The 26422-nt window shown below is 46.7% G+C and overlaps 1 protein-coding gene across 6 annotated transcripts; it reads right to left on the bottom strand.

Annotated features, from left to right (window-relative positions):
- Positions 1-1681: 1681 nt before the first annotated feature.
- Positions 1682-25977, bottom strand: Sh3bgr (SH3 domain binding glutamate-rich protein). 6 transcript variants are annotated; one of them, XM_006248184.3, is made up of 8 exons: positions 25616-25977; positions 20308-20493; positions 13440-13520; positions 10382-10453; positions 9488-9580; positions 5805-5858; positions 5075-5189; positions 1682-2092 (listed from the first exon to the last, which is right to left on the bottom strand). In XM_006248184.3, the coding sequence occupies exons 1-7, from the start codon at positions 25658-25660 to the stop codon at positions 5106-5108; spliced, it is 615 nt and encodes a 204-aa protein (XP_006248246.1). In that variant the 5' UTR covers positions 25661-25977; the 3' UTR covers positions 1682-2092; positions 5075-5105. The 6 variants fall into 6 exon arrangements, with proteins under 6 accessions (XP_006248246.1, XP_038944502.1, XP_038944503.1 ...); XM_039088574.2 differs by having other exon boundaries at positions 25473-25658; XM_039088575.2 differs by lacking the exon at positions 13440-13520 and having other exon boundaries at positions 25616-25872.
- Between the last annotated feature and the right edge of the window lie 445 nt (positions 25978-26422).

Genomic DNA, 26422 nt, shown 5'->3' with positions numbered 1-26422 from the left:
GTGTGTGTGTGTGTGTGTGTGTTTACACATAATATATTCACATGTATGCATATATTAATTTTAGACCTGCATATTATCTCGGATAAAAGCATTGTGAATGATGCGTTTGTCATCAATCACAGCTCATCGTTGTGTGGAGGTTTTAGTTTTGCCTGTTCTCTCCCTTGGTAAATGCCTGAAATACAAGTGGACAAGCAGGCAGCTGACCACGAAGCTTGTCTTCTGTCGCCCCCTAGTGGTAGTTAATGTGTGAGGCAGATTCTTCCACCAGCGGGACAGAGGACCCGCCCCAGGGAAGAGCGGCAAGGATTACTCAGGCCTAAAGAAATAAATTAGTTTTGGTGTCTCTGAATTTTCTAATTAAAAAAAATCTTACTTTGAATGCTCTGGCCTTCTTTAGACCAACCAAGCTCTTTATCCCATCAGATTGCCATAAAATTATCGAATTCATTGAGGGGGGAGGGGTATTCCTTTTTTCAGCATGGAATTTTGAATTTTTGGGGTTGCACATGGTGCAGTGCTCATGAAGGAGAGGTCAACCTCAACCATCGTTCCTCAGGAGCTGACCTTGCTTCTCAAGACGTGACTCCTCACTGGAAGCGAGTCTCACTCCCCAGGATAAGCTGGCTGGTCAATGAGGCCCCAGGACCCACCTGCCTCTACCTCCTGCTTAAGGAATCTGGAACTAAAGTTCAACTGGCAGTGAGCAGAGTTTACCTCATTCCTCCTTGGCCAAGGAAGGACTGATCGTCAGCCCTAAGCACTAACAAGACGGACATGGAGCTGTTTGTTTGTTTGTTTGTTTGTTTGTTTGTTTTTTAAATGCTACTAGCTTTTTTTTTTAAAAAGAATACAATTCAGTGCAGTGAGGTAAAAATATGAGGGGGAGATTCACTTTAATCAACTAAGTTTCCGTATCACCAGTCTTTTAACAGAGAGAGAAATGTTTTTAAAGGAAAGCTACTTCAGTGATTTGAGGGGTGGAGACTAATTCTCTTCACAAATGTCTCTTTTTGTTACCAAGGTAACAAGAAAAGAGCTATTTTCCAGAGGTTCCGGGTTCCCTGTGACTGCTGTAGCTACATGATACATTGTAAACAGCACACACGGCTCAGCGGAAGGAAGTTCACCTCACTCCATGAGATACTAACACAGTGACTGGGACAAGAGAGGACAGTATACCAAAGAAGGAGCCTTGCCTCCCCCACCATTACCCCCACCCCCACAGGCATCCAGCCCTGCACAGAATGGCAGGGAGAAAGGGAGAACTACAGAATGTCACGGGGAAGAAAATATCTCTGATAAAGTAACACGGGCAGGCAAGCAGAGTGATGTTGTCCAACCTATCCCGAGCAGTCGGCTGTTGCTGGCCATGCAAATCAATTGGCAGCCAGGGGATCAGGGGTTCCTGCAGCCAAAATTATACAAAGATGCTGCAGACACCTTGTTCTAGCCACATCCCTGCATGTGTGGGTGTCCGTGCTACAGTTCAGTCAGGCTCTACACAGTGCACAACAATCAGTGCCCATTGAAAACCTGGACCAATTAGTGCAATAAAAATAAGCTACCTCAGGGTACACAGGACTTAGTCTGAACAGACCGAGCAAGTTCAGGTCCACAAAGAGGCAGAGAGATGAATGAACCAGGAGCAGGGACAGGGTGGATAATAAGACCAGACAGATTCTTGCTATCAATCTTTATTGATGATTGCTCTCTGGGAAGTGTTTTGTTTTGAAAGCCAAGCCTAAAACAAGCGGGTACACAAAGAAATCCTTCGGCCGCATCACAGAGAGAAACTACGCCTCAAGATCCCGTTTGCAGAGTATTAACGAGAAGGTCTACTTGTGGGCAGCAGAGGAAACAAACATTAAGCAAAGAGCATAAACCGTAGGCACAGCATGTGTGCTGTCTTCACATCCAGCCTCATGTTGACACGGTGAGATAGGGATTCACATACACCAAGCTGTTTCGGAGGGCACGGGTCCTCGGTGAACCCAGGGGTGCTGGGGGAAGGGGGCTGGCTTCCAGCTGAGTATTTCATAGAGTTAAAGGAGGAGAGAGAGTTCAAATGTGGCCTTGAGGCTTGAATATCCTAAAAGGAAGGAAATATCGTGAGAAGACTGTTAAAAGACAGAGAGAGTACTTACTGCAATCTTCACTATCCAACACACAAACCAGGAAGGCAGGGCCACATTTTACCATCTGTGGCCCTAGGTAAAGAAGAGAAAATAATGTCCTCCATGAGAACCGAGCCAGGTTTGTACTGGCTGTCAGATCTAACATATACCAAGCACCAGGAGAAAGGCAAGCTCTCTACAGCTTCCTGACTATTTGTTAGTGGAAGGCAGAGCGGTTGCATCTTCAACAGAGTCCCAGAGGGGTCATTTCAACAGCGCGAGGCCCATTAGAAAGCAGTGTTGAGTGGTATGCACAGGGAAGCATCGGGGTTTTTTTGTTTGTTTGTTTATGTTTGTACGTTAATGCACATGTGTACATGTGTGTGTGTTGTGTGTGTATGTGAGGGTGCCCATGGATGCCACAGGAGGGAGTCAGGTCCCTTAGAGCTTGAGTCACAGGCAGTTTAGGTGCTAGGAAACAAACTTGAACGCTGGAGGAGAGCAGCAAGTACTCTTAACCGCTGAGCCATCTGTTCATTCCGAATACTGTGCTGGGCATGTGCCACCACGCCTTTACAGCCAGCATTACAGACGGAAGCAGGAGGATCTCTGTGAGTTCATGAGTTCAAGGCCAGGCAGGGTGACCGAAGGAGACAAAAGACAAAAATCAAACAACAAAGCAGGATCTGAATGTCATGCACTGTGGCTCCTCAGATGCAGGCGCGGGCTGGAGTCTAACTCTAGGCTGGACAGGAGAATGTCTTCACAGTTCGGTTCACTGCCGTGCTCTCCAGCAGGTTGTGTTCCCAACCTGACTGAGTGTGAAATCCCCTGGCACAGAGACAGGTTTACCTCTGGAAGCTGAGTGATTCAGGGACTCCTGCTGTCAGCCATGACACACTCTAAGAAAGTAGGAGTCAAGGGTGAAATCTGAGGTGCTGCCTGGTTCGCTCCCTCGTGTCCGGGTGTTCAGACTTTGAAACAGATCACTGCGGGCTGGATTCCAGCCCAGAACCCTCGGGGAAGCACACCGAATGCTCTGCACAGTACCATACCGCCTTCATTTTAACTCTGGAATTGAACCTGGGCGAAGACCGCACGCTAAGGTTTCTCCCTCCGTGGTGCCATTTCACATTCGGGATTTCATGGTCATCGCATCAGAACTGCAAGTGGTGTGAGTTGCCATGGATCTGTAGTACTTGGGAAGCTGCCTTTGGCCCTGTGGTTCTGTGACCCTGTGACCCTTTGACCCTTGGACCCTATGGTCCTGTGGCCCTGTGGCTCTGTGACCCTTGGCCCTATAACCTTTGGCCATGTAACCCTGTGGCCACATGACCCTGTGACACTGTAGTTCTGTGGCCTTGTGGTTCTGTGGCTCTGTGATCTATGGTTCTGTGGCCCTGTGGTTCTGTGGCCCTGTGGCTCTGTGGCCCTGTGGTTCTGTGGCCCTGTGGCTCTGTGGCCCTGTGGTTCTGTGGCTCTCTGGTTCTGTGGCTCTGGATCTATGGTTCTGTGGCCCTCTGGCTCTGTGGCTCTGTGATTTATGGTTCTGTGATTCTGTGGCCCTGTGGCTCTGTGATCTATGGCTCTGCGGCCCTGTGACTCTGTGGCTGTCTTGCTTTGTGGCTGTATGATCTATGATTCTGTGACCTGTGATTCTGTGATCTATGGCTCTGTGGCCCTGTGGCCCTGTGATCTATGGTTCTGTGGCCCTGTGGTTCTGTGGCTCTGTGGCCCTGTGGCCCTGTGACTTTATGGCCCTGTGGCTCTGTGGTTCTGTGGCCCTGTGGTTCTGTGGCTGTGTGGCTTTGTGGCCCTGTGGTTCTGTGGCCCTATGGCCCTGTGGCTCTGTGGTTCTGTGGCCCTGTGGCTCTGTGGCCCTGTAACTCTGTGGCTCTGTGATCTATGGTTCTGTGGCCCTGTGGCCCTGTGGCCCTGTGGCTCTGTGGTTCTGTGGCCCTGGGGCTCTGTGGCTCTGTGGCCCTGTAACTCTGTGGCTCTGTGATCTATGGTTCTGTGGCCCTGTGGTTCTGTGGCCCTGTGGTTCTGTGGCCCTGTGGTTCTATGGCTCTGTGGCAATTTGCTTTGCTCCTAGGTTGATGACAAATACACATCACTTTTGCATTTTCCCCAGTTCTTCAGATGAAACTTTATAAAATTCTCAAATATGAGTCCTAGTTCATTCCTTAGCAGTGGAGCTGTTACCAAAATCTGGCAGAGAGTTGACCTTAAGGTAGAGCTCTGTGGCCAGGTGGTGGTGATGGTGGTGGTGCTTGCCTTTAGTCCTAGCACTCGGTAGGCAGAAGCAGGTGGATCTCTGAGGTTCAAGGCCAGCCTGGTCTACAGAGTGAGTTCCAGGACAGCCAGGGCTACACAGAGAAACCCTGTCTCCAGAAAACAAAACAAAGTAGAGGTCTATAGCCAAGTGGTAGTGGTGTGTATCAACGGCATAAAGAAATATGGGGAGACATCAAGTCCTGTGACTGTGTGTCCACCTAAGTGTTCCTGGTCCACAGAGTGTCCACCCAAGTGTTCCTGGTCCACAATGTGTCCACACATGAGTCTTCAGCTGATATTAATAAGTGAAGACAGTGTGCAACCCTTAGCATGACATGCACAGCAACAGCGATTGTCTTTTATGAAGCAGTAGCTAGCTCGGAGACTTTCAGATTAAGTTTGCAGTCAGCATCATCAGTATCTCGATGGCAGCATCTTGCATGAGTCATGCTGTGAACATGCAAGGGTGCCGGCAAATAGAGGCATCAGGACAGGCCGCACCGAGAGCTGCTTCTGTGCCAGCTCTTAAATAATGATCTTATAAAGGAGGAAGGGTATGCACACTAACCCTTCCTCATTCCTTTCCTACCATGCCCTAGTGCCAAGTCATGGATATGGTAGACTCTGAAGACTGCAGGGCACAGAGATGGGCAGGAGAGACACACCTGTGACAGGCCTACCTGGGAAAGTTGAGGCACCAGCCTGAAAAGCCTAAGAATCTTCCTCTTCTCCTCCCTCTTCCTCGGGTTCTTCTTCAGCTTCTCCCTCTGCTCCTCCCTCTGTTGCCTCTTCCGTCTAGTTTATACAAAGCCACGACATTACTGAGAAGCACAAGCACCAAAAACACAATGGGAACAAGATACCAAACTAGAGCTGAGGGCTCTCATGACACCTGCCACACAAAAGACAATGGTGAGTGGCTGAAGAAGACATCTGACATTGATGTTCAGTTGCCACATGCACACGCATGTGCGCGCACGCACAAACAAACATGCACACACAAACATATATATGTATATATACACACATGCACACACATACAAACATACACATATACACAAACATATATATATACACATATACACATACATGCCTATACATATACACACATACATGCCCACATACATGCATAAACATATATACACACATATACATATACACATACACACATGCACACACACATACATACTTACATATGCACACATACATACACATACAAACACACTTATACATATACACAAACAGATATACACACAAGCACACAGACATGCACAGACACACACACATACACACCACCACCACACGCGCACACACACACACACATGAGAGGAATGTAGCAAAAGCTACATGGGTGTCACCAGCAAATGTTTTCACTCAGCTGATTAAACCATTAAAGGTGGCAGATCCTACCTCTTCTGCTGTCTCTCCCTCTTCTCCCTTTTCTCCCTCTTCTCCCTCTTCTTCCTTGGGTCCACAAAGAAAAAAAATGGAGTAAGACTTACGTTGAATTTTAAGAGAAACAAACTTTAATAGCATAGAACCTCATTGCACAAGTAGAACATCACATATTCTCACGGCATAAGACAGCCCAGCTGTGATGACCTAACAATGCTCGGTTCAGAGATGCAAGTGAAGAGCTTGCTGTGCAAGCTGGATGAGCTGAGTTCAATCCTCACACCCCACATAAATGTAGAAGGGAGAACGGGTTGTACAGGGCGTCTTCTGACCTCTATACGTGCGCATGGCACGATGATAATCTTTAAACAATGTTGAGATTATAATGATTTCATTTCCCACTTCTCTTCAACTCCTCTTTTGTAGCCCCCCCATTTGTTCTCATTCAGACCTCATGGCCTTGGCATGGCTGCTGTCTACAGACCTTAAAACCTTGCCATCACCCTGCCGCCTGCCTCTCTTCAGTTCAAGCCACAGCAACTCCAGCCACGGACTTGCAGTCTTCCCACTTGCAGCTGATGCCCAGACTCCAGGATGACTTTATTCTCTTCTTTAACCCCTTCTTGCCCTCATGGCTCCCAGACCACAGGCTGGGTCATGTGGTATGATACCTTCTGCCCTTCCAAGCCATCCTCAGAAGCCTTTAAGAACCAGGGCTTTCGGGGTTGGGGATTTGGCTCAGTGGTAGAGCGCTTGCCTAGGAAGCGCAAGGTCCTGGGTTCAATCCCCAGCCCAGGAAAAAAAAAAAAAGAACCAGGGCTTTCCTCAGTTCCCCACATCAAAGGCACTCACACTCTGGGAATCCCAGGGGCTGTTGCTCTCCAATAACTCTCCTAAAGGATAATTCTTTCATCTCGTTCCTCTCAAACCTGGAACATCTTCTTTGTGGTTTAAAACAATGGCTAAAAGCTGGCTGGCCCCTGCCTAGCCCTCCAGCTTCCCAACCCCTCACTCCTTCAGCCAAACATGAAGTCCTTTTACATCAGCACTCATTCAAAATAAGGTTTTCAGGGAAGACATTTCATAGCCCAGAAGACTGAGTTACAGGCCCTCCGACTGGTTCCCACAGCCATCACTGAGGTGTCCGTCTCTCTGACTGTCCTGTGTGTTCCCTGGGGGTATGACCTGTCCCTTACTTATTATCAGGACCTCTAGGATTTTGCCACTGGTGGAGCCAAGATGTAAACTCAATAAACACAAGCAAAACCTGGGAGCAAGAATACCTGAGGCCTGATACCTACTTTCCGCCTCTCAAATTCTATTCGTTTTTTCCTTAATCTCCTGTCGTTGGATTAAAATCCACCACATTCAGCATGGAATTATCAATTCTATAAGGTTTCATACTTTCCTAAATCTAAGTGAAGCGAGGTGTTATTTAAAATGGTGCTTGGACAGCACACCACTGAACTGAGAATAGGACCCCCGTTGAAGGAATCAGAGAAAGAACTGGAAGAGCTTGAAGGGGCTTGAGACCCCAAAAGTACAACAATGCCAAGCAACCAGAGCTTCCAGGGACTAAGCCACTACCTAAAGACTATACATGGACTGACCCTGGGCTCTGACCTCATAGGTAGCAATGAATATCCTAGTAAGAGCGCCAGTGGAAGGGGAAGCCCTGGGTCCTGCTAAGACTGAACCCCCAGTGAACTAGATTGTTGGGGGGAGGGCGGTAATGGGGGGAGGGTGGGGAGGGGAACACCCATAAGGAAGGGGAGGGGGAGGGATTAGGGGGATGTTTGCCCGGAAACTGGGAAAGGGAATAACACTCGAAATGTAAATAAGAAATACTCAAGTTAATAAAAAAAAAATTTTTTTTTTAAAAATGGTGCTTGGAGGGCAGTAGTGGGGGCGGTTTTATCACAGTAACTGCCGGTCTCGACCTCAGGTAACTGTCAGTAACAGGAGAGGGACTGAGCACTCCTGGAATATGTACTAAATGCAAACAGTAGTCTGCTCAGTGCTCTTGTGGAATTATCCCCAAAAGTAATTTCGAGGGCCCTGGAGATGTTAGCTCTCGGAGCCGGGCTTCCTGCCAGGACTCTACTGTCCCATTGCTCCCTCCCAATCACTGAAGTTCTGCCCGGTATGGGACAATAGCTCATTCAACCGATAAAATGTGAATTGAATATGTTTAGCAAATGCCACTCCTGCCTCCAATCCTTCTTAGGTTGAGGTGCAATATACCCATTTTAAAAGCTTCCTAACATAAACTCACAGAATTAGACAATGTCTGAAACGGGCAGCTGTTAAAAAGCCAACTATGCAAAGTGCTTGAACTCCAGTTTACGGTTAGCAAATGACCGCGTAGACTTACGAAGAAGGCTGTCATCGCCAGGTGCAGACTGGGTGGGAACCAGCACAGTGAGTGTCATATTATCCACATGATGCCACTGTGCAGTCCTCCACGGGAGCCACCAGGGGCAGACATGGGAACTGAGAAGTCTCAGACCTGTCACAGCAGCTATTTTCTGTTGGGAACTTAGCCGGGAGTTGGGCCACTGACACAGCACTGGGACAGTACCAAGGGCAGGTGTCAGTGGTGATGAGTGTCAGACACAGATGCTGGTGATGATGCTTAGGCCTGCCAGTATGGCCTGAAAGTGCAGCTGGCCCTAGAACTGGCAAGAGAGAGCGCCGGGGTAGCCTCAGGGTCTCTAACCCTTAGTCCAGCCTTGGGCCTGCAAGCGTTTGGAGCTACAGCCACACTGTCCTTATAAAAGGCACTTTTGTGTGATGGGAACCCAACCGTGTGTCACCAAGCCAGGCAGGGGCTTTGGGTTTTCAGATGAGGAAAACCAGCTGGCAACCAACAGGACTCAACATAATTTGACCTTTTCCCATAAGGTAGCTTTACCTTGATTAGAGCCAACACAAACATGAGCCAGTTGTGGTATTTCCACCATACTGTGAAGCTCTCATGAAGCTCCTATTGACACACTCTCCCTGGGGAGGCTCAGCCCAAGGCCTATAGCGCTCCCCAACTCACAAGGTTACTGGACAGCCAACATCACCCCTATGTCTTGTCAACCAAATTCCCAAATTCTGCAAGTGGTTCCCACACCCATTGCTCTGGTGCTTATAGAGTCCCATACATCATTGATCATCTGGCTGTCCCTGAACAGCAAATCTCTTTGGGATCAGATCCCACGTGTGCCTCAGACTCCCTGCAACTTGTTGGCCCTCTGGATGCGGAATTCAATGAGTTTCTTTCCCAGTGCTGAGCGCCGGTCCTCAAGTTTCCTGCTGCTGTTTCGCCAACACATGAACACCTTGGCCCTTTTTCTCCAAAAGGCTCATGGGAAGCCATAATAGGTTAGTCATCATTGAAGACGAAGGAGTAAGGACCCTGTCTGACAGGAACATGAATATGACTTATCCACAAACACGTGATGATCACTGAGGCCCGCACTGGCTGTTCTTCAGCAAGCCTGGCTCAGAGTCCTCGCTCTGGCCCTCTCACATCTGCTCCAGAGCAGTAAAGCAGGAGTGAATAGCTGGTCCCTCACAGCTAAGCTCTCAGCATCCACGTTCTCTCTCAAAGCTGTGAACCCAGCACACCGCACAATTCCCAGCACCTTCCAGGAGCTCAGTAACAGAAAAGGTTCAGAGAGACTACCATGAACAGAACAAGCACTCACCTTCTTCTCTTGGGATTGAGAAAGCTCGCCAGTGTCTTCACTGTCCTCTTTCTGTGCCTCAGTTTCTCCACTTTCTTCAGCCTTCTCTGTTCCCTGTTTAGAAAAGAAACTTAAGGCATCGCTGACCTTCAGTGAGCTCCCAAGTAAAAGGGCAGACCACACCTGCTGTGATTTCCCATTTCCACCATGGCACATAAGTGACACCAGCAGAGACCTCCTCTGCACAAGGTCATTCAGATGCTGACACAAGTTCCCCCCTTCCCCAAACTGCTAACAGGCTGACTGCATGCATGCTGTAGCCATAAAGTGCTGAGTGTGAGGTGTTGAGTTTAAGGGTGGTAAAGGTGACAGGTGAATAGATGGATGAATATAAATGAAAGGTAGATAGAATTATGAATGGATGGATGGGCTTGCAGGTGGGAGGAAGGAAGGAAGGAAGGATGGACGGATGGATGGATGGACAGATGGGTAGACGGGGTATGGTTGGGGTGGATGGATGGGTAGATGGGCAGATGAGTGGGTGGACGGATGGATGAGTAGATGGATGAATGGATGGATAGAAAATAGATAAAAGACAGATGATAGATGATAATCTTAGATAGATGATACATAGACACAGAATACATAATAGATTATATAGATGGTAGAAAGAGAACTCATAGATGATTGCTAGATGACAGATCAATTGATTGGTAGATACAGATAATCGATAGATAGAGATAGATGATTGATAGATGATAGAGAAATAGATGGTAGAGCTAGATTGATAGATGAAAGAAGACAGATAGATGAACAGATAGACAGACAGATATAGAATATATAGGTAGACAAAATAAAGAGAGAAATGTCAGGACAATCAGCCACCCTGAGGACACTGGCAGCACCAGCCCTTACCTCTGCAGCCCCCTCTGCCTCTCCTGCTACATCTCCATTGGGAAGGGAAGACGCTTCCTCAGATTTTGTCACCTACACCAAATAGTTGAAAACAGTTGAAAATTATCTTGAGGATGTACCTCTCTTCTGTGTCTTTTAACTAATTCAATTATTCTTTCCTCAGCCTTCATTTTACTCAACGCAACAGTGGTCCACCTAGAGATTTCCTTCCTCAATCCAAGCCTTTTTATGTCCACCTTTCAGGGACTCTTTATAGTGTCTGACTCTAAAGACACTCCTCACTGGCTGCACAGAGGATGTGCAACTCTTCCACCAGTATCAACTCCTTTCCTTCCCAGGACCTCCACTCTTTCTAGATCTCCCGCTGCACACAGCAGATCTGTCATGTCTGATTTGGGATCCTAGGACTCCTGGCCTCCTAGAACTCCTGCTACATGCCAGATCTCTCATGTCTGGCATCTGGGGTCCTAGAACTCCTGGCCTCCAAGAACTCCTGCTGCACACACATCAGATGTTTCGTGTCTGATGTCTGGCCTTTCCCACATTCTACCCTTTTGTCTTTTATCTCTTGCTACTGTGCTTCTCTCTCTGACCTGAACTACAATCTTATGTTCAGTGCTGTTCATTGTCTTTGTTGCTTATCCAGTTTCAAACTGGAGAATTCCAGAACATCTCTAGAAGCTCCAATTCCTACCTTCCATAGTCTTCTTGACATGTTCCCCTAAGTCCTCTGATTCATTTAAATGTTTTGACATTTGTTACATGCTGGTCACTGCTACATAAATTATATCAAAATGTTTCATCATACCTTACCTTGGACTATAGATCACAAAATCACATTATCTCAGAGGGATGGCCCCTGGCACTGGGGCAGCTTCAAGTAGAGAATCGTTGAGTTCAAAGTCAGCCTAATCTATTCAATGGAAACTTGTCTCAAAACAAAACCAAATCTTGAGATGTCATTTGTGTCTTATTGATTAAACAGATATTTTCCTAAGAGAAAATCCATAACAGAGATCTTGATGTTGATGCTGCTGTTGAGTTTGTTATGATATCTGCTGTTGAGTCTGTTATGTTATCATGAGGTGACTCCCTGAGGACAGTAGCCACCAGGATACACAAATGTTGACCTGGAATAACCACACTCTAGCAGTGTACTGCAAATGTGGCGCTGTAACATTGTAAGTAACAAATGTGGTCCTGTAACATTGTAAGTAACAAATGTGGCGCTATAACATTATCTCTATCAACATGTAACATGGTAATGATCATCTATCTCTGCTGACTAGAGCCGGAACTCCTGCTGCATGTATAATTGGATATCGTCCTCTGATACTTGCTAAAATAAAACAGAAGAATTCTGTGGGTAAGCTGAAGAGATGGCTCCATAGTTAAGAGCCCTCACTGGTCTTGCAGAGAATGTGGATTCAATATCCAGCCCCTACATGGTGGCTCACAGCCATCTGGGCCTCCAGTCCCTGGGGATTCGATGCCCTTTTCTGACCTCCAAGGGAGCCAGATGCAATATATATATATATATATATATATATATATATATACATACACACACACACACACACACACATATACACACACACCATGCATGTATTCACATATATTGTGCACAAATAATAATTAGGAACAGAATTTATCTTTAAATTTTCATTAATTATTACTGATACAATGGGAGAGTCTTTTTGAGACGGTTTCTCTGCGTGGCTTGGCTTTTTGGAACTCAGAGATCCACCAGTCTCTGCTTCCCAGCTGGGATTAAAGGTGCGCGGCAACAATGCCCAGCTAATAAAACGTATATTTTAAACAAGAGTTTGTCATCAGACAATAAAGAACTATAGGTTAGTGATCATAACTTCCATTATTTGTTTCAAGCGGCACAGTCATGTATTTCTTTAACTTTGCTGCAGCACACTGTAGGAAGGTGTTTTTCCACGTCGGGGCTCCACTGCTGTGATGGTTTGATATGCTCAGCCCAGGGAGTGGCACTATTAGAAGGCGTGGCCTTGTTAGAGTAGGCGTGGCCTTGTTGGAGTAGGTGTGGCCCTGTTGGAGTAGGCGTGGCCCTGTTGGAGTAGGTGTGGCCTTGTTGGAGTAGGTGTGTCACTGTGGGTGTGGGCTTAAGACCCTCATCCTAGCTTCCTGGAAGTGAGTATTCTGCTAGCTGCCTTCAGATGAAGATGTAGGACTCTCAGCTCCTCCTGCACCATGTGAAGCGAACGTTCGGGAGCTTGATGAGAAGTCAGTCACGATGACGTAACTGTGGAGTCATACAAGTGGTTTTTCTATGCACCTCACAAAGACTTAGATCACCGAACACAAAGATGTGACACTTTCCCCCTTTTTATTCTTCTTTTTTGATGCTGGAAACTGAGCCCAGGGCCTTCTTCTAAGCCATTGCACTGAGCTGCACCCCCTGGCCTCACCCCAGCATTCACATTTATTAAATACTGCAAAACTAACTAGAAAAGAATGAAAGCAAAACTGGGAAATTGTCTAGTAAAACCTTTGTATTATCTCTCTGCACACACTTCCTCAATGAAGTCTCTATTAAAAATCATATAAACACAATTTACACATGCACACAATCATACACAAATGCACAGGTATGCACACACAAATGCACACAAACATTACACATGCACCCACATGCATACATGCACAAGTACAAGCATACACACACTCATACACAAATGTACAGGTATATACACATGCACACACATGCATACATGCATAGGTATACACACAAACACAAACATTACACATGCATACACACACTCATGCACAAATGTTCTGAGTATACACACATAAACATTACACATACACTCATGCACAAGCACACACATGTGCACACACACACACATTAAAATGTATAGATATAAGCAGAGCACCCACAGAAGGGTGACATGTAAATTCATGAAGTGTTCTGCAAGTTAAAAAATAATATCATGTTGTCTTAGAGTATCATTGATGAGCACTGATATTTACCAGGTCTATCTTCTATCATTATAGCCTGTACTAGTCCACCCAGGGCGTCCAAGCTTACCTTTGACCCAGGAGGGGGAGCCAGACCAAGGAATGAATAAATAATATTTTCTTCTTTTGCAGAGAAGAAAGAGTCAAAATCCTTGAAGCAAAGAAAGAGAATATTTAAACCCATTATACACTTGGAAGCTAGAATAAGCCACAAGCCCAGCCCCCTTTCTATGAGTCATCAAGGACAAAACAGCCTCTCAGTTTGCTTTGTCAATTGATAACTAAGCCATACAGCTATAAAGTAAATCCATTAATGTTATGTCTGCTACGTGCATTGTCATGTACCTACATAGCATAAGAACACACACATACATACAGGAGATAGAGGAAAGACTGCGGAGGGAGGATGTGACCAGGGGCAGGTGCACAGAGGGAGGGATGTGATGGGGGTTGGGGGTGCACAGTGCCTGGAATGACCAGATGCAGAGAAGCCTTTCCTCGCCCCACTGGGTTTGTATTCTGACCTCCCTACTTCCCTGAGTGCCAGGGACACTCACATCTATATTATAAAGATGCTAATAGTCAAGCCTTCTTTAGTTGTCCAAAGCCCAGGCTGCCTTGGTCCTCAGATAATCACCCCGGCCCAGTTGGACTCATCATCGACAGTCATGTCTGCTTCTTCCAACAGTGATTCCCTCTTGGTCGGGTAATCTGGCCTTGACTGTGTCTGGCTTCCCATCTGGTGTTGCCTTTCTCTGATCGTTGTCTGTCTGCCATGAATCCCTAGACATCCTCATCTGCTCTGCACAGCAGATGCTCAGGACTCCCAAGCACCTGATGACCCCACCTCCTGGTGTAGAGACATCTATTGCTTGCCCCTGCTGTCCCAGGGCCCAGGGTATGGCTGACCAAGAACATGAACCGTTAAGAACCCTTGAATAACTGAAATGATTATAATCTGCACTCTACTCATGGGTAAGACTATATCGACAGTATCTTAGAGTTTCTATTGCTGTGATAAAACGCCTTCACCGAAAGCTAGTTGGGGAGGAAAGGATTTATTTTGGCTTACACTCTCAGTCCATTAGAGAAAAGTCAGGACAGGAACTGAAGCATAGCGGAAAACTGGAGTTAGGAGCGGACGCAGAAGCCATGGAGGAGTCTTGTTCTCAATGGCTTGCTCAGCTTGCTTTCTTTTTTTTTTTTTTTTTTTTTTTTTTGGTTCTTTTTTTCGGAGCTGGGGACCGAACCCAGGGCCTTGCGCTTCCTAGGTAAGCGCTCTACCACTGAGCTAAATCCCCAGCCCCCTCAGCTTGCTTTCTTATAGCACCAGGATCACCTGCCTAGGAGTGGTCCTACCCGCAGTGATCTGTGCCCACTCACATCTGTCATCAGTCAAGAAAATTCATCACCTGGAAACCTTAAGTGCACAGAATCACTCAGCCTCCATGACCGACGTCATCTGAGACGAATGGAGACGTGCGGCTGTTCGCGGTTTATTTTCAGCAGCCTTCCAGCTCAATACTTCAAAACACCGTTACTCAAGTCAAACTCTGAAGACAAGTATCGCACTTATCTAGTTAGAGGCTAATGTTTCGTACGTTTTTGGTAGGAAGAAGTGATGTAGCTGGCCCTGTTTTGTTTTGGTTTTTGTCAGCTTTAATATATTTATGCCAGATTTTTAAAACCAACAGAATTTTCCTCTTCTTCGAGTGTGCATTGAAGAATCACATTTATTCAATGGTTGATGTTGTTCTGTGATATCTGCACACAAATTTTTCTCAGTTTGATAGACACAAAGAAAGTGAACAACCCACTTTTAAAAAAAAGAAAGAAAGAAAGGAAGAAAGAAAGAAAGGAAGAAAGAAAGAAAGAAAGAAAGAAAGAAAGAAAGAAAGAAAGAAAGAAAAAAGAAAGAAAGAAAGAAAAAAGAAAGAAAGAAAGAAAGAAAAAAGAAAGAAAGAAAAAAGAAAGAAAGAAAGAAAGAAAGAAAGAAAGAAAGAAAGAGAGAAAGAAAGAAAGAAAAGAAAATGCTTCTTAGGCTCGCCCTCCGGCCATTCCGGTGCGAGCCTTTTCTTTATTGAGGTTTCCTCTTCCCAGATGACTCTAACCCAAGTCTGGTTGACAGAAAAGCAGCCAGCACAGACTTTTTAGTTCATGCCATTTGATTTTTACTTCACGAGTCCTTTGTAGTATGTATGTATGCATGTATGTACATGTGCATGCATGCTGTCTGCAGAGGCCAGAAGAGGATGTCAAATCCCTTGGAACTGGATTTGTAGGTGGTTGTGAGTTACCACGCAGATATTGGGAACCAAACCCAGGTCCTTTGTAAGAACAACAAGTGCTCTTAACTGCTGAGCCATCTTTCCTGCCACCCTAAAGTCTTCAAAGGTTTCAAAAACCAGTGTTGACAAACGATTTCTTAAAATATAATAATAGAAAAGGTTATGTAGAGAGATCGATGTCACTCTCTGGCTGTGGCCCTTGTCCCTATTTAGGGACAAGTACCCATAGAACATTTCAAACAGGAATTTGCCAACACTGGTTGCCTCCAAGCAGGACTAGCTACACACTGTTTGAGGCCAGGGTAAAATAGACACACCAGGCCCTTGGTTTAAACGTGGCTGGAAACTAAAAGCAGCAGAGAATTAGACCAAGTAGAGCCCTTCTGAGCCTGAGGCCCTGTAAGGGCCTGGATGGCTACCTCAGGGTGGGAGGATGGGGGACTGTAACTAAAATTATAAACAGAGATTAGGGTGAGAGGGATTCATATTGAAGAGTCTTTGAAGTCATTTAATCTTTCAATGTGCACAAGTATGAATTTTTCTAATTTTTCTAATATTGAAAGAAACTGGGGTGCAGGAGCAGTGTGGCTCAGCAGTTAAGAGTGTTTGCTCCAGCGGGGCTGGAGAGATGGCTCAGCGGTTAAGAGCACTGACTGCTCTTCCAGAGGTCCTGAGTTCAAATTTCAGCAAGTGCATGGTGGTCCACAACCATCTATAATGGGATCTTTTGGTGTGTCTGAAGACAGCTGCAGTGTAGTCATATACATTAAATAAATAATTCTTTTTTTTAAAAAAGTGTTTGCTGCTCTCACAGAGGACTTGCGTTTAGCTCCTAGCACCCACATCATGTGGTTCACACAGACCTGCAACTCTAGCTCCAAGAAATCTGATGCCTTCTTTTGGTCTCTGTGGGAACTTCATACAAGCAAATGCACAGGTACACGCACACACACACACACACACACACACATACACACACACACATGCACGAACACATATGCGTGCACATACAGATAAATTTCAAAAATAAAATTAAATAAATCTTATTTTATTTTATAAAGAACCTATTGCAGAAAAATTCCTTGCCACCACGGCTCCCTCCTGCATTACCCTGCCCAGGACTGGGGGGTGGGGGAGGGGGTGGATGGAGGCTAGAGAAAAATAGGTTCTGTTTTGTATTATTTTGATTACATCGATTTACTGTAGGGGTAGGGTGAACGTGCCGCCATGCACGTGTGGAGAGTGTGGAGATCAGCAGACAACTTCTGGGAGCAATGGGATCCGAAGATAGAATTCAGTGGCTTGGCAGTGAGTACCTTACACTAGCCACCTCAGTGGATGGAAGAGGACTTTGCTCACAGAGGAAATCCTTTCTATACTCCCGGAAGCCCCAAGTACAAGACTTGAAATAGACCACCACCACCACCACCACCCCCGCCCCACAACAGGAACTGAGGAAACTGAAGCCGAAAGCGCTCCCTCACCCACAGGACTTGTAGCTAAGCCTCTAAAGAAGTTAATCTGGCCTGTGGATTCCTGTAGTCGGTTCAAGTGCTTCACACACAGGCCCATGTCTACTTGTAACCTCAGAAAGTGACCTTATTTGGAAGTAAGATATTTGCAGCTGTACCTGTTAGAAAGGCATACTAAAATTAGAGTGAGTCTTTTTCAATGACTGTTATCCTTTCAGGAAGGCCCTATGGAGACACTGATATAAACAGGGAGAGCCCCAGACACCGTGTCTGGAATGATACTTCTACAAGCCAAGGGCTATCAGTAAACCTGAGCGACAGACAGAAGGGAATGGCCCAGGCTCTCCTTAAGAGCTTCCAGAATGTTCCAAGCATTTACCAGCACCATTATGGCCTCGGGAACTGTGAGAGAAAAAATATCTGTTATTTTAAGCCACAAAGTCTGTGGCAGTTTTCTAAAAAAAAAAAAAACTCAAAGCAAGCAAGCTAAGCCCCTAACAAGCAACAACTCATACATCAAGTCAGAGGCTCAAAAACTTTTGTGTTAAAGAGCAGACAGTGAGTCTGGAGACCGTAACCTGCCAAGGACGTGCTTGCCTTGCAGGCACAAGGATCTGAGCTCTGTAACTTTTTAATTTTTTCAAATCCTATTTTTAGTGATGGTTCTTAAACGCTTTAACCTTCCTTGTAACCAGAGGTAGTGGAAAAGAAAGGATATGGGGGAAGTGGACCTACTTAGAAACCTACTTTGTGGCAACTCCCGTGTGTGTTGTCTAGAAATCGGCAGCTCAGCTCACAAGATAGCTGGCGGCAGCAGCCCTATCCACTCCCAATCGCCTCACAGACACACCAGCAGTCCAGCTTGGTAGAGTCAATTTAGCAACAGTGGTGACACTACCTAGCAGAGACAGCCAGGTCTCAGCCTAGGCTGGAGTCAGCAGAAGGGACCAGCAGGAGCACCGGAAGATCTTTCTCAGCTGTGCCTCTCTCGGAGAAGTAAAGATCAGCGAAGAAGTGAGACCCACAGGCATTGCACAGCCAGCTTTATTAGCAAGCCTAGCTCTCTTCGTCACTCCATCAAGTCCTGTTTATAATCTCCAAACATCACGTGTCCTCCATGCGCCCTGCCTCAGCACGGTCTTGCCTCAGCGCATGCTTCCAATCAGCCCAAGTCCTTGGAGGCTGAGACAAACGGCAGTACGCCACCGGAAGGTTTTTAGTGTTTCTCTCTGCGAAGTCCCCACAAATGCAGCTCAGCTATGCATGTAAGGTGGACCAATACACGTGTGCCATTAGCAAAGAATCTTTCATGTGTCCTTTCAGGTGCTGGCTTTAGCAGAACATCCTCTCTGCTGAGTCCGCTTCAGCAAAACGTTCCTTCACTCGTCTGCCTTAGCTTTTCACGCCTGGGTCCACCTGAACGAGATGCTCCTCCACGTGTTTGCCCCAGCAAAACACCATCCAACTGAATTTCCAAAGAACCTTTAAGTTTGCACCTCAGAGTTCCTTCCCCAGAGCCCATGTAAAAAGAAGGGGAAAAAAAGGATGGCAGTGCACACCGATGACCTCAGCACCAAGGAGGCAGAGACAGGTGGAGCCCTGGCACCTACCATCCAGCCAGCTTAGCCTGGGCAAGTTCCATGCCAATAAGAGACCTCATCCCAAGAAGGCAAGGTGGAAGATGCTTGAGGAGAAAAACCCAAGGTTGTCCCCTGACTTCCATATGCAGGAGACACAAACACACCCACTCAAGAACACACACATGCAAACACTATGCACACACACACAACACCATGCACACACACATATACATACCATGCACACACACACACTTACACCACACATCATGCACACACACATATACACCATGCACACATACACACTCACTCACACTCTCACACACACACACACACATACACACCAGGCACACATACAACACCATGCACACACAAACACACACCACACACACATATACACAGTCACACACCCGCACACACTCTCACACAAACACAACACCATGCACACTTGCCATACACACATACTCACACACTCTCTTACACACACACACACACACACACACACACACAGGCACACAAATGAATTTAAATATGAATAAAGCTTCCATTATTATCAAAATGCCCAGAACACATTTAAACTAACTGGGTAAGCTTGAACAAATTCATCTTGTGTCTGGTATAACACTACACATGTCTGCTAGTCAGTCTTTAAGAATTTATCACGTTGGGTTTGGTCCCCAGCTCCGAAAAAAAGAACCAAAAAAAAAGAATTTATCACGTGTCTGCTGAATATGCCCGTCATAAGGCTAACTGGAATCAATCCTTCTACCTAAAGTACAAGTAACCTCTATTCCTCAAAATAAAAAACTGAAAACACCCTCAAACCTTCTATTGTTCCACTGACTTTACCCTCTTCTAACTCTTTTTTTTTCTTTTCTTTTCTTTTTTTCGGAGCTGGGGGCCGAACCCAGGGCCTTGCGCTTGCTAGGCAAGCGCTCTACCACTGAGCTAAATCCCCAATCCCCTCTTCTAACTCTTAAATGGTGATTTATGAACGATTCCAAGCAACTCCTCAAAGCTAATCTGCTTTAAATGTTCCTAACAAATGGACTAAGATCCGCATCCGTTGATACGGTGCCTGCCACAAGGCCCTGAGTTCAGGTTGTCAGTACCTGTGTGGAAGCAGAGTGCAATGGGGTGTGTGTGTGTGTGTGTGTGTGTGTGTGTGTGTGTGTGTGTGTATGTGTGTTAGCGCAGTGCTGGAAAGCAGGCAGAGACACCTCTGCCAGGCACCTTGCTGAGTCAGTGAGCTCCAGGTCAGTGACTGACAGACCCTGCCTCAAAACAAAGTAAAAAGTGATTGAAGAAGACACCCAGTGTTAACCCCTGGCCTTCTCCCTCTCTCTCTCTCTCTCCCTCTCTCTCTCTCTCTCTCTCTCTCTCTCTCTCTCTCTCTCTCTCTCACACACACACACACACACACACATTCTCTCTCTTACACACACATACACACACTCACACACACACTCTCTCATACACACACTCTCACACACACACTCTCACATACACACACACACGCACACACACACACACACCACATTAACTAACTAGTTGATTCTGATGAATGCACAGAGGAATTTGCCAAAACACTGAACACTCACCCCACAATACTGCTCTTCGTTGAAGATCTGAGGAGGTAAAGGAATCCCATTCTGAGGCTTCTTCTCCCCAGGAACGTTCTCTCTCATCCACTTCCTGTTGTCTTCATCCCCGGCTATGTCCAGCTCCTTAAAGTCTATTTTATTGGCTTCCAAAAAGCCCACCACTTCTTGCTGTTTTTTCCTAATCTGTGAAGAGCAGAGCGAAACGATCGTGAATGTACTGAGCGTGCATAGCTGCTTTTGAAGCACGCTTTGTCGACCTGTATACAGCTTCAGTCCTTCCCTTCATCTGTTCTCTTCAGCACAGATAATTGTGGGCAGCATCAAAACAAAGAAAACGAAAACCGCACCTTCCCATCAGAGAGGACCAGCAGAGGGGCATGACACACAAGTGGGTGCTGACACTACACTAGGTGTTGTTCTCAGCACCTGCCCCCCAGAAAGGAAACAGAAGAGATGTTTGCCCTTGGCTCACCAAGGGCCACACAGAACAGTCTCCTTAGCCAGAGTGGAACAAGTGAGGGAGCCTGGCCTAGGAGCTTGAAAGAAGAAAGGGTCCTAAAGTCAAGCCCAGAGGAGGAAAAATCAGGCAGTGCCTTTCTTCTCTGGTGGGTGCCCTCACCCACCTTGTCCCTCTGTGGGACCTTGCTCAAGCACCCCCACTGGTCTTCCCAAAGAGTTGCTCTTCTGGTAGCCTCCTGAGCTGACCCCCATGCACACAGCATCAGTCTCCAGAGGACTCGCCCCACTTTATGACAGAAGAGGGGTGCACATGGCACCCCAGCAGATCCCCTCCAGACTCACTTCACATCTTCCCTGGGTCCCTTCTCTATCCTCAGGACACCAAGGGCCCCGCTGTTTCCTAAGGAACAGGTCTGCCAGTCTGAACTCAAGCTCACACAGCAAGCACTGTTACATGTTCAACTCTCTTTCCATCCCTTAAAAAAACATTAGTTTGCTCTCTCTCGCTCTCTCTCTCTCTCTCTCTCTCTCTCTCTCTCTCTCTCTCTCTCTCTCCTCTCTCCATCCCATGGAGGGAGTCACTGTTTGAAGCCTTGGATACCTCAGTGGAGGTTAGGAGAGCTCTTTCTCTATCCTGTGGCATTTGCCCACAAGTAGGCTCTGTGTCTGTCAGCGTATCTGGGTATCTACAGCCAAACCTCTCCCAGCCCTTCGCTTGACACCTCTTGTCTATTGTCAGGTGCAGTGAGGAGACTTTCCAACCGAGGTCACCACACTGTAGTGTGAAGCCTGCTGGATGGAGGTTGTGGATGACATTGGTGTCCTAACTCCAAGGACGTTCTATGAGCAAGGTCTTACAACTTCAATTTCCTCATCTGCAGACCAGACACCGATGTCCTCCTCTGGGGTGTTCGTGTTCATGATAAGTGAGATGACCCGTGGAAACATGTTCTATGTCACAGTGGGGAACATGCATTGCCGGGCGCCCAGTACCCAGTTAGGCTGGCCACGCCATCAAGTGGGGTTTTGTTTTACTCAAGACAGGGTCTCCCTACACAGCCCAAGTTGGCCTAGAGCTAGCTATGTAGCCCAGGCTAACTTCAAACCTATGTTTTTCCTGCTTCAGCCTTCTAAGTGCTGGGATTACAAGTGTGTGCCATCATGCCTAGATTGTCAGATACATGTTCTGATCAGTATTTTAAGATTACAACAGTGAGTCTCTGATGAATTGTGGATTTTCCAAGACTGGCACTCAGACTGAATTATTTTTTTTTTTTAGGGATGGAAAGAGAGACAAACTAAAAATGATTTAAGGGTAGAGAGAGAGCTTGACACATAAGAGTGTTTGCTTCACAAACAGGAATTCAGATCCAAGAATCTGTATAAAAATCTGGGTGTCATCACATGCACACCTGTAACCACAATCCACCTGCACACCTGTAAACAATCCACCTGCACACCTGTAAACAATCCACCTGCACACCTGTAACCACAATCTATGGGGAGCAGAGATAGGAGGATTGTGGGTCTATGGGCTGATAGCCTAGTCCCAGACTCCGTGAGTGATCCCGTCTCAAGCGAAGAAGGCAGATAATGATAAAGTACCGGACACCCTCCTCTGGCCTCAGCATGTGTGGGTAGACACACGCACACACATGCACACACATGCTCACTAACATACACACTCACCCAAAGAGTCCCACTTTCCCCATCACATTTATTCCATCAATCTAATGGGAGAGCGGACTGAGAATCCTGGAAGTCCCTGTGAGACTCTGCCTTAAGAGTGGCCACTGCAGGGAATTGAACACCTTGAAAACAGTGAAGACTCTCTCCTCTCTCCTCTTTGTCCTGCTACCCCACTACAGGGACAGCCTTCTAGAGAAGACACCTACCCTCCCCTGCCTTCCACATTCTCCTAGGACAAAGCCCTCCTCAACATGGTACAGTGTGGCCCGGATCTTTGAATGCGATTGTTAAAATGGGGCTGATGCACACATTCAGGTCCTGCCAATGAGATTGTAGGCTGGTTTTTGTTGGTTCAGAACTCATTCTCTAAACCTGTGATCTTTGTGGACCACAACACGTGTGCAGCCGAGGTGCAAGCAGCCACTGTATGGATTTTCCTGTCAAGAAGCGGTTGGGTGAAATTTCTCATTCCTGAACACTTGGCATGAAGATGTGGGGTGCTGTGTTCTCATTCTTTTTTTTAAAGGGGTTTTTGTTTTTTAAGATGGTTTCTCCATGTCATCCTGGCTGTCATAGAACTTGCTCTGCAGACTAGGCTGGCCTCGAACTCACAGAGATCCACCTGCCTCTCTGCCTCTGCCTCTGCCTCTGCCTCTGCCTCTGCCTCTGCCTCTGCCTCTGCCTCTGCCTCTGCCTCTGCCTCTGCCTCTGCCTCTGCCTCTGCCTCTGCCTCTGCCTCTGCCTCTGCCTCTGCCTCTGCCTCCCGGGTGTGCCACCGCCACCTGGCATGCCCTCATTCCTTATGGAAGAAGCTCTTCCACTTATGTGGTTTTAGACAGTTCTAACGTGTAATATGTAGACCATAGCCTTAGTTCTCCTAGAAATAGTTGCTAATAACCACAGTGACTACTAATGATGACAACTATAGTGATCATTAATATATATCGTCGATGATATAATCAATTCGTGGTAGCTAGTAGAACTTAAAATGGCGGCTAGCATGAGCAAACAGCTGCCAGTGACTAGCATCAATAATCACAAAACTTTCCAGCGCCTGCCCAGGCCCTGGCACGGTGCTGGGCACCCGAGTGTGGTAACTCAGAAGTACTCATGACCAAGCTATGAGGTGAACACTATTCTTATCCTCATTTTACAGACAAGGAAATTGAGGCTTAGCAAGGAGAAATACCTCCTCCAAGGCCAGTTACAAGTGGCACTGAAATATTCGTCTAGGGAGTCACAGTTAACTCAGCCATTCCCAGGTCCTGAATGAAGAAGGGAGACACCACACCACACCATGCCAGCCAGATTCTCCAAGGCCAGAATGGACTCCCAGACTTCAAGAATGCAGGACAATAAACAAACCAAAGAAATCCGTGGGTTTATTCCCGTTGTCCGAAGAATACAAACAGCCACACAGATCAGATAAATGATAGGCTGGAGAGATGGCTCAGCGGCTGAGAGCACGGCTGCTCTACAGAGGACCTGGTTTTAATTCCCAGCACCCACCTGGGTGGTGGCTCACAACCATCTGTTATCACTCCAGTCCCAGGGGATCTTACACCTCTTCCGGCCTCTATGGGCATCAGGTATACATGTGGTATACTAACATACATGAACACAACATATCCGTGCACCTAAAACTAAAAACAAGTAAATGACTGTGAAAAGTCTTCAACACTGAGTGCTAACGCTTGAAACGCGCTTCAAAACTGGCCCACCAAAGCGACTCTCCTTGAAAATTTATTTTCAATCTTAAAACCCCCCGCACGAGCATAAACTCCCAGGATGCAGCATAGTGGTAAGGAGGCATGTTTGCACAGCAAGTGTGAGGCCCCGGGTGTGAACCCAGCACTGAAGAAACATGGATGGTGCTCTTATATATACCCATCAAACAGCAAGTCCACAGTCACCAATAGCCAAGGTCTGTGATGGCAAGTTCTGTGATTGGAATTCTCCACTCGAGCTGTGTATGCCTCTTTTTCCCCTAGTCCAGGGCATCAGCTTGGGGCCACATGACATGTCATCTATTTCTAAGCCTGAGTTAGTCTATATCTTACAGAATGAACAGAACCACAGAAACCATCGTGGACGGGTGGATGGGATTGCCAAACTCTTTTTGTTTTTCACCTGCCTTCTCTGGAAATTCTCCTGAATGTCTGGGCTTTGGGATTGGTGGCCTTCCACAAACTGTGGTTGGGGCTGGTACTTAGCCAAGGCCTGGAAACACCTCTGCGGAATGACTGTCAGAATTGCAGTCGCAACCTGAGACCCTGTAGGAAGCAGCTATAAAAGGAAACAGCCCCTCTCTGTGGTCTCTAACTCTTGGGGTTAATAGGCTGTTTTTCCCATGGCCTTCCTCGTTTCTGCTAAAATACGAGCCAGAAACCTCCACCAGACAGATACTGGAGTCCACCTGAATCCAGTCTCCTACGATTCATTCCTAGAACTGAGCCTCTAAGTCGCTCTTACTTCTTCAGCCGGCGGATGAATCCAGGCCGGAATCAGAGGGTGGGTGGTCTCGAGCAATCCAGGATAAGCCGTGCTTGGAGCCGGCCTTTTGGCTCACATTCTGGGTGCCCTCATTTCTGAGAGCATTTAAAACTATGGCCTCAGATGAGTTTGCTGCTGTCATTGTGACATCATTTTCTACAAATAAAAGCATCACACCTACTATCTTCGAAATGCTTCCAGCTATTTCACATATAGGAGGAGCTATGCCCTGGAGGAGTTGTTTTGGCGATCTGATCCATCTCTCCCTGACCCATCATCATCTGTCTCCAAGTTTTAGTCTGTCTTACGGAATGAATGGTAAAGCACCCAAAAAAAAAAAAAAAAAAAAAAAAAAAAAACAACCAAATGACTAATACCAACAGCACACAAAGCACAGGATAAAAAGAGAAACACTCCACCCTCCAGTCACCTTTCACAATCACATGCTAGATTACACACTTCACAAACTTTTTCCAACATCACGAAGACAGAGGCAAAAAGCGAAGGGCACTCATGCTTACCGCACTGAGCAGTTGACTCCCACGCAAAAACAAAAACAGCATTTAAGGCCAAAGCCAGGGCATACCCACTCCTTCTGCCTCCAGCTAAGAGTGATCCAGAAAATCACATAGGAAGAAAGCCCACAAAGCCCCCAGACACCTACCGCTATGGACCCAGAAGATGTGGCAACAAACACTTTGATAACCATTTCGACAGTCGGAAAGAGGACTCCCCCTAACACACCCCTGCTAGGGAAGTCGCTGGACAAATCCCGCAGTGACGCTGGGGGAGCAGGTGCCAGGTCAGCGCTGGCTGTGATCCAAGCCACTGCTCCCAACCCTCCCCTCCAACCAAGAGGTTAACCAAGAGTAACAGGGAGGCATCCTGGGCTTCCCCCTCCGTTTGGGATGTCAAGAAAATGATTGGCTGATAAAAGCGGCCACTGGACCCTTTCCCTTATCACTTTAAAGGCCTAACAACAGTCCCTAAAAGGCCAGGCTGTGAGCTCAGAAGCGCACCAATCACAGACCCTGGAGCGGTGCCTAGGGCAGAAGAGGCGGGGCTGTGGGGTGTGGAAAAGAAGCGTAGGAGTCCAGAGCCTAGGGAAAAGCCCAGAAAAATCCACCTTATCCAAGAGGAGGCTGGATTCAAGGGCTTTTGGACAAACAACAGAGTTTTGAAGACTGAAACAGCCGCAGTGGCCATTTAAATAAAGCGCGGCTTCCTGCTTTAGTTTTCTAGAGGGTTATTTAAAAACCCAACGAACTGACGCATAACAAGGATTCCTCTGTGCGTGGCCTGTTTCTTGCTTTCTCCCTCCACCAGCTGTTGGATGCTGTAAAACTTCACTGACACTTCAGAGCTGGTGGCTGCCAATGACTAACTAGAAATAATCTCCCCTATTTTAAAGGCTTTGAGGTATGTTTATAATGAGTTCTAATGCATCTTATTTATATAGTGATTTGAATTG

This window comes from Rattus norvegicus, chromosome 11 (genome assembly GCF_036323735.1).
Source record: "Rattus norvegicus strain BN/NHsdMcwi chromosome 11, GRCr8, whole genome shotgun sequence".
In the NCBI taxonomy this organism is placed as follows: domain Eukaryota; kingdom Metazoa; phylum Chordata; class Mammalia; order Rodentia; family Muridae; genus Rattus; species Rattus norvegicus.
The sequence above is the reverse complement of the archived record's forward strand: the minus strand, read 5'-3'. Positions and strand labels throughout refer to the sequence as shown.

What these genes read in the sequence shown, in the direction of transcription:
- Sh3bgr (XM_006248184.3), bottom strand. Translation starts at nt 25,660, where the DNA reads ATGGTTATCAAAGTGTTTGTTGCCACATCTTCTGGGTCCATAGCG. An exon ending in CATCTTCTGGGTCCATAGCG is followed by an intron (nt 20,494 to 25,615) that starts GTAGGTGTCTGG and finishes TGCTCTTCACAG; the next exon opens with ATTAGGAAAAAACAGCAAGA. An exon ending in CTCCCCCTCCTGGGTCAAAG is followed by an intron (nt 10,454 to 13,439) that starts GTAAGCTTGGAC and finishes TATTTGGTGTAG; the next exon opens with GTGACAAAATCTGAGGAAGC.